Below are 8,807 nucleotides of genomic sequence, written 5' to 3'. Positions count from 1 at the left end.
GAATAAACCGAATGCTGTGTTATGGGTTATGAGTTCAGAATGAGCAATATTCAGAATGGGTTGTGTATTCAAACTCGGCAGTGTCCTGCATGAGCCGTATGACCAAAATGAATAGAGTACTGTGATGCGAGTGGTGTGTTCAAAATGAACACTCAATATGTTGAACATATTGAGAACTTGTGATTAGTTCCATTTCCAATGCCTTCCGGTGTTGATTTTGCAAAGTCACACCTGTATTACTTCAATTTGCTTATCGAGTTGTTGCTCATTTGCTTATCGAGTTATTACTCATTTTTGCTTATCGAGTTGTCGCTCATTTGCTTATCGAGTTTTTACACATTTTGCTTATCGAGTTGTCGCTTATTTTCGCTTATCGAGTTGGTACTCATTTTGCTTATTGAGTTGTTACTCTTTTGATTACCGAGTTGTTACTCATTTTTGCTTATCGAGTTATTGCTCTCTACTTATCGAGTTGTAAACTTGTTAAGGTCTCATGGTTTCTTATTGAGTTAATTTTGTTACGTTGATTTACCTGACCTGGTAGTACATGCATGTTCAATTTCCATCCGATTACATTGTCATGTGATATGGTATGATACGATGCGATGTATAAATGCAACACTTTTTGAGCAAAAAGCTTGTTTCATTCCATCATCTTTTCAAGTACATAGTTTTGAAGAAAACAAAACCTGCCCGCGGCAGTACAGAGTGCTCAAACTACTAGCTAAAAGGAAAATAAAGCAAAAAGAAAGAAAAATAGCAAAAGTCTAGATCAATGGTCTCAGGCATGAGAGTCTGTCTTCGTCCTCTTCCTGGACGAAGGTCCAAGAGTATTGTCGCCGGCTCCACCATCTAAGCCTGAGCCTGAATCATCTTCAGTCTTATCCTCCGATGACTCTGCCTCTGTCTCCGCCTCGAACTCATCGTCGTCTGGAATCGATGCTCGTGAGCTGCTCCCAACATGAGTGCGCCCCGCTTTGGTGCAGGGGTGTACTGCGTTCCCTCGCCCTGCTCTCCCTCCTCCTCAGGTAGATATAGATGGTCCTATTGGAGCACCTCCTGCAGCCGGTATCTGGAATGGGGGCTGAAAAGGACAAATGGTAAATACATCAGTTATGCTACGCAAAGCAGAGTATGAATACAAAATACAGCGTATGAGTACAGTATATGAATGCTATGAGCAGTATATCAATGCAGAATGTCGTGTATGAATGCTATGAGCAGTATATCAGTACAGAATGCCGTGTATGAATGCTATGAGTAGTATATCAGTGTAGAATGCCATGTATGAATGCTATGAGCAGTGTGTCAATACAGAGTACAGTGACTGAGTGCAGTGTATGAATGTCGTAAGCAATGCTATGAGCAGTCTGTGGGTTACGGTGTATCAAATGCCGTGAGGGCCGTGTATCAAGTGCAGTGTTGACAGTGTGATGCATCAGATCATATGCGAAACAGATTATGCACAGTTTAAGATTGTGGTTGAAAGAGCTTACCGAGATATTGTAGATAGCCAGCAGGTCGAGGTTCCGCTGTAACATCCCCATCAGAGAGGTAGTCAACTCCAAGGACTAGCTAGTATACTCGGAGGAAGCCTGCAAAAGTGTGTATCAGTATTCTGCGGAATATCAAACAGAATGAAATGAAATGACGGTATAGAATACAAAATGCAGTAGTACATACCACGGGCAAGTTGTAGAACTCGACTAACTCATGATCAGCCGGAGGGGGAGCGATGGGGATCTGATAAGTCTCCCCACCCTACCCTTTGCATGTCATCATCGTAGGCAGCGTTGGCTACCCAGCTCTCTACCCTCTCTGGGGTCCACTCCTACCACGGGCCCGAGCCATCCTCGGTGCTCCTACTCCTACTCCTGCTCCTGCTCCTGCTCCAGCCACTGGCGCCGCAGGCCTCTCCCTCTCAGCTCGGCGAGTATTACCCAGAGGCTGCATGATATAGGTTTGGGCATACTCTGCATAGTCACCCTCGCCTCTAAAGCCCTCCAAGTCCCAACCGATCGTATAAACGGCCATATCCTGTGGAGTGTATAGCTCTGTCCGCCTCATGGTTATAGGACGCAGCTCCGGAACTGTCTGCTCTGGCACGCCTAAGGTCTACCGTAAAAAGCGCTCGCCCAAGTACCAGGCCCGACAGACCGGGCCCTCTAGCAAAATCCTGAACCGGGAGGTCTCCTGAGCGCCCTCATACCGCTCCCGTACTACGATGGGCAATGAGGCCCATGGCTGCCAGGTGATCTGCAAACAAAATACAGTTTGTTATCTACTGCTACTAAAAATGCAACGCAAAGCGAAGCTTAAATGAATTGTAATGTTTTACATACCTCTGCCGCGGTGATGGTATCGAAATAGCGGCGGAAGAATATGAAAGACTCCCGAGGTCTCTGTTTGCACCTTACGTCGAAGCGATGAGAGAACGGGACACCAAGGGGAATCTCCTCGCCTGGCACTGGTGCAAGCCTCGGGAAGCAGGCATACACCCATAACTGTACAGTGTAACAGAACATATATGAGCATGCTTATCAGATAAGGCAGTATACAGATCAAGCAGTATGCAGATAAACCAGAAAGCAGTTTATGCAATGTGTGCAGTGTACAGAGTACAGATATTGTCAAATGGAACTGAAAAGACAGAAAAGGGAATATGTACCTCCCAAGCTCGCCAGTAGCCTCCGAGCAACTGTTCGCTGAGGCGGGAGGACGAACTCATGTAGCCATAAAGAGTGGCCAAGCCTGCGCCACCCCAGTCATAGCGGCGAATCTGTGTCACATCCACTAGTGCGCTCAACAAGTAGAGGGCCACGGTGTTCGCCCGGTCGACAAACAGAGTGGTCCCCAGCAAGAACATGCTGAAGCCCCGGGCGTACTGTTCCTCCTCCTCTTGGGTAGTAGGTGCCTGGATCCGAAAATGGTCCTCGAACCATGAATATCGCACGAACCCTTCCCGAGTGAGAGGTGGTTGAGCGCCAAGCAGGTACATCTGAGTGGCGTCCCATTCGTCCATGTCAATGTCGAAGGGGATCGGATCACCCCCCACTCTAATGTCTGTGAGCATGGAGAAGTCGAAGGGAGTCATCGTCATCTCCCCGGTGGCGGAAAGGTGCAAAAAGTCGGTGGTGTCCCACTACCTCTCTACCAGGGCAGCAAGGAGAGGCCTACTCGCAGTGAGGTGCGAGAGTCCCATGCAAAAAGTCCCAAAGCCAGCTCGGTCAACGATGCAACGAACCACATCGGGCAGCTCCATGTACCAGGCTCTGGCGGCAATATTCTCATACCCCCGAAAGGCATGGGAATCCCCCCGTGGTCAAAACAAACATTTGCGAAGCAGTGTTACAAATACAGTGTTGAATGCACTCTGAATTGATGAAAATACAGCATGTGTACACGTGTTCAGATTCAAACAGATATCGGGTGCGGGTGTGCTCATAGTGAACTACAGCATGTGATGTATCAGTATGTTTGAGTGGTTCAGTGAAAATACAGCGTGTGTGCATGTGTTCAGATTCAGACAGATATCAGGTGCAGGTGTCCCCGCAGTGAACTACAGCATGTGATGTATCAGTATGTTTGAGTGGTTCAGTTGAGAATACAGCGTGTGTACACGTGTTTAGATTTAAACAGATGTAGGGTGAGGGTGTGCTCGCAGTGAACTACAACATGCGATGTATCGGTGTATCCGGGTCAAACATTTAAAGAACAGAATCAACTATTGCAGTTATGTATTCTACTTTGCAGAAAATGAAACAGGGAAGAGTGTACCTCAGATGCGCCATATGACAGATGTGACTCTGGCTCGCGCAGTAGAAGCTCCGGTGGCGCGCCTCGTGCATGGCTCCGAAAGTGGCGAAGGCTGTCAGGAGGAAGCACGTGTATCGCCAGCCTGTAGGTCGCCAGATCGAACGGCCGGATGTGGAGAGGTAGGAGCTCGACCTCGGGGTCAACATCCATCTTCGGGGGAGCCCCACCCTGTGGTATGTCGTCTGCCATCTCAAAGAGAGTGCAAAAATGGCCGGAAGTACGAAAACCGGACAAGAATTTGAAAAGTCAATTGAAAAGTCAACCTTGAGAGAGTGAAAAATGAATGGAAAGCTTGGAGTGGGGAAAAGGCACGAGAATCAAGGTAAACTCGAGGGAAACAAACCCCGAGTGATGGAAATCAAGAAAGAGGCACCGAAAACAAGTTTTGTTCGGTTCAAAATGTGCGAAACGAGAAGGTGTTCGCAAATTGAATGACAAAACGGGCTCAAAAACAGAGGAAAATGGTGGATCGAAGCTTGGAAAATAACCGAGACAGGGAGGGGAGGGATTTTTGACCAAGAGGCAAGTGAGAAATAAGGGCTTGAAGCCCTATATTTAAAGACCCGTAGCGAATTGACAAAACTACCTCGATACAGGCATTATTGGCCGGTCGGCCACATTATTGGCCGGTCGGCCAAATATTTGGCCGATGGCCTTGTTTTGCGGCCAGTGAATGGCTGGTCACCTCCCTCAGTGGCCAGTGAATCTCCTACACCCTTGTTTGGGTCATTGATGTGGTTTGGGTCCTTCTTTGCTCAAGACAGTGCAAGGAACTGCATTTTGAAGCTTAACCGGTCTCTGTGCCTTGTCTTCTGTGCGTAGCACTCGAATATGTGCAAGGTGTATCATTTTCGTATCCTTTTTGTATCTTGCAAAGGTTCGAAAACTACTTCAAATACGTTGCATTGTTATGCATGTCTGCATGCGTTGTAGCGCACACCATCTCTTGCGCTGTTATGCATGTTTGCATACATTGTAGCACACATCATCCCTTGCGTTGTTATGCATGTCTACACGCGTTGTAACGCGCACAACTTGCATTGATATGCACTGCTCATTTGCATTGTCATGCATTTCAAAGACGCGCGTTGTCACACATTTGAGTTCATTTGCATTGTCATGCATCTCAAAAGACGTGCGTTGTCACGCATTTGAGTTCATTTGCATTGTCATGCATTTCAAAAGACGTACGTTGTCACGCATTCAAGTTCATTTGCATTGTCATGCATCTCAAGAGACGTGCATTGTCACGCATTTTTGAATTCATTTGCATTGTCGTGCATCCCAATAGTATGCATTGTCATGCATTTCAATAAGTCATGCATTGTCATACACTTCAATTACATGCATTGTCATGCATCTTTCATCTACATTTCAGTTCATGCATTGTCATGCATTCTCATTCATGCATTGTCATGCGTGTCTCATTTCGCATTGTCATGCATCTCCATATCGCGCGTTGTCATGCATTTCAGTACATGCATTATCATGCATTCTCTTATCACGCATTGTTATGCATTACCTGCATTGTCATGCATTTCAATTACACGCATTGTCATGCATTCCAATAAGTCATGCATTGTCGTGCATTTCAATTACACGCATTATCATGCATTTCAATCCATGCATTGTCATGCGTGTCTCATTTCGCATTGTCGTGTATCTTAAATTACACGCATTGTCATGAATATTTCCTCACATGCATTGTCTTGCATCCTCCTGTCCACCCACGTTGTTTCGCATTCTTAGGTTGCATTGTCTTGCATCCTCCCGTCCACCCGCATTGTTTCGCATTCTTAGGTTGCATTGTCTTGCATCCTCCCGTCCACCCGCATTGTTTCCTATTCTTAGGTTGCATTGTCTTGCATCCTCCTGTCCACCCGCATTGTTTCGCATTCTTAGGTTGCATTGTCTTACATCCTCCCGTCCACCCGCGTTGTTTCACATTCTTAGGTTGCATTGTCTTGCATCCTCTCATCCACCCGCGTTGTTTCGCATTCTTAGGTTGCATTGTCCTGCATCCTTCCGCACACACATTGCATGCGTTGTCGCATTATACTTTACTTATATGTGTTCAAGTTTCTATACACATTGCATGTGTTGTCGCATCGTACTTTACTTATATGTGTTCAAGTTCCCATACACATTGCATGCGTTGTCGCGTTATGCTTTACTTATATGTGTTCAAGTTTCTATACACATTGCATGCTTTGTCGCGTTATGCTTTACTTATATGTGTTCACGTTTCTATACACATTGCATGCGTTGTTGCGTTATGCTTTACTTATATGTGTTCAAGTTTCTATACACATTTCATGTGTTGTTGCGTTATGCTTTACTTATATGTGTTCAAGTTTCTATACACATTGTATTCGTTGTTGCGTTATGCTTTACTTATATGTGTTCAAGTTTCTATACACATTGCATGCGTTGTTGCGTTATGCTTTACCTATATGTGTTCAAGTTCCTACACACATTGCATGCGTTGTCGCGTCGTGCTTTACTTATATGTGTTCAAGTTTCTATACACATTGCATGCGTTGTCGCGTTATGCTTTACTTATATGTGTTCAAGTTCCTTTATTTTCACACATTGTACATGTTGTCGCTTATGCTTTACTTACATGTGTATACTCTACCTCACCTCCACACATCGTACACGTTGTCACGTGTACTTTACTTATATGTGTTTGTGCCTTCATAGCATTGTTATGTTTGTTTCAAATCGCATTGTTATGTGCACACTCGGGTTGCGTTGTTATGCACCCCCCTCCGCCTGCATTGTCATGCACCCTCTCACTCGCATTGTCATGCACCTTTCAATTGCATTGTTATGCATGTTTCTAACAATGTTATACCTGCAAGTTCTCTTTTTTTTTCAGGCACGATATTGTACGTACGGTTCATTTGAAGCTGGCACGACCAAACGAACCGCACAGGTATTGTATTCCCCGCATCAAACATAGCGAGAATCACATAATTCTCTTACATCCTTTCTGAATTGTAATATGGTTTGGTTTTTGGCTTGCTTAAAACTGTTGCATTGTCATGCTTCGTTACAGCTTTCTTTACATGATCATAAGTTATGCTCGGCTTTGTGCATTGTTTTGCATTTTGCCCCTACCTTCAGGCGCATATCTTTGTTTGTAGCTTGTATGCTTGTCTAACCCTTCGGCCTTCTCAAAAATGGGTCGTCTCTGGGCTTTGACATTCACTCCCATCATTGTTATGACTTTTGAGTTCTGTCAAAGAGGGGCAACTGTAGACACCCCATTTTTTACCGTCCTCAAGACTCAAACGTCATCGTTTGAACACTCAGTGATCATCCATGTTCGTGTTCGTTTCAAGATCCTGAAGGACTCAGCTGCGCGCCTTACCTTAGGATCTCTCGACTTCACTGTTTTGTGCTTCGTTGTGGACCAGGGACTTGTAGTTTTTGCACCTGAGGGTAGAAAGTGGCTCGTTAGCCATCCCTCAAACCCACCGGCCGTGGCACGAAGCCACCGGCCATGATTTATTTCTACCGACCAAATATTTGGTCGGTTGGCATGGATATCTAGTCGATCGGCCATTTATTTGGCCGATTGTCTATTTTTCTGACTGGTACCTCCTTTTTGCCTTTTCTAGGCATTGTGCATGCTAGCTGTGCCAGCTGGAGTGCACGGACCAATCCTCTATACGCATGTATGGAGGATTTGCACCCTTTGCTCTAACTTCTTGAGGAAGCTTGACCCTTTGTCTTAGCTTCCTCAAGAAGCTTGGACCTTTGTCTTGGCTTCCTCAAGAAGCCTTGACCCCTTTGCTTTAGCTTCTTCAAGAAGCTTGCCCCTCTTGACCCCTTTTGTTTAGCTTCTCTAAGAAGCTTAGGCCTTTGTCTTGCTCTATAAAAAGAAGGCCTCTCTTCTCCTTTGAAGAGGTTCAGCAAATCAGAGATATATATGGCATATACACCACTCCCTCTCTATATCTCTCTCTCTGCATTTATGTATGTTAGAGTGTCCAAAAGTGAGTTTTGTTCTTAGTTTTGCACTAAGACACCTAGTGTTACACCATACCTTGGTTATTGAGGTGTTGAGAGATTGTTCTTGAAGCTTTTGAGTTGGTTTTGATCAGAAAAGGGGGCTGGAGTTTTGGTTCTTGAAGTGTTCTTCAAGGGTTAGCATTGTTGCTTTATATTCCTCATTCTTACACTAGCTTTTAACCTACTTTGCATGCTGTTCTGAGCTTTGTGTATAACTAATAAAAGTTCTAATTTTTCATGTTTAAGATGTTTCATTAAGGTCATTTTTGTGTTTGGGGTCGACCTTCCCCGTCTTAGGCCTTGTTTGGCCTCTTTTGTGCCTTCTTTGTTGAGCTTTGGGAACTTTCGTGTGTTGGCCTTCCCGCCACTGAAATCCAGAGAATTTTTAGTGGTGGTGAAGGGCTTTTGAGGTCTTGCATAGGGGAGGGACACCCATCTCCCTTTGTGTCTCATTTGCTTGTGTTTCGGCTCATAAGGGAAGCATGCATGCCTAGCTTTGTTTGGCTTTATTTCAGAGGTTATTTGGTGTTTATCTAGCATGTTTTATCTCTGTTCCATGTTGGTTCGTCGACCCCTTGCATGCACCACACAGTTGCCTTACATTCCTCTATTTTGCCTAGAGATGCATCTTGCATTTGGATCACCATGCTTGCATGTTTTGGCTTAGCTTTGTGAAGTTTTTGATCATATTTTATCATGTTCAAGCTCTGTTGGGTGTTGATTTGGTCATGCTTTCCATACTTTGTATAGCCTCTTTGCATTTTAGCTTGTTGGCCTCGGGTGTGTGAGTCTTTAGCATGCATTACTTAGGCTATTTCAGTGATTTGGAATCGCTTATCATGCCATTTCAGTCCATGTTTTATGCTTACATGCTTGCATTTGATTACCCTTTCAATGCCTTGAAGAGTTGTGGTCCTATGCTCCATGTTTGAGTCCTTGGTGTGTGCCTTTTTGTTTAAGTCCTTGGGCTG

The 8,807-nt window shown here is 44.9% G+C and overlaps 1 protein-coding gene across 1 annotated transcript; it reads right to left on the bottom strand.

Annotated features, from left to right (window-relative positions):
* Positions 1–642: 642 nt before the first annotated feature.
* LOC145803351 (protein MAINTENANCE OF MERISTEMS-like) lies at positions 643–5,574 on the bottom strand. Its single transcript, XM_082896619.1, has 5 exons — positions 2,669–5,574; positions 2,343–2,504; positions 1,684–2,256; positions 1,497–1,595; positions 643–1,084 (listed from the first exon to the last, which is right to left on the bottom strand). Exons 1-3 carry the CDS (start codon positions 3,098–3,100, stop codon positions 2,116–2,118), a joined length of 735 nt encoding a protein of 244 aa, XP_082752745.1. The 5' UTR covers positions 3,101–5,574; the 3' UTR covers positions 643–1,084; positions 1,497–1,595; positions 1,684–2,115.
* Between the last annotated feature and the right edge of the window lie 3,233 nt (positions 5,575–8,807).

This window comes from Camellia sinensis, chromosome 11, assembly GCF_055761805.1.
Source record: "Camellia sinensis isolate YWXY chromosome 11, ASM5576180v1, whole genome shotgun sequence".
NCBI classification, from domain to species: domain Eukaryota; kingdom Viridiplantae; phylum Streptophyta; class Magnoliopsida; order Ericales; family Theaceae; genus Camellia; species Camellia sinensis.
The sequence above is the reverse complement of the archived record's forward strand: the minus strand, read 5'-3'. Positions and strand labels throughout refer to the sequence as shown.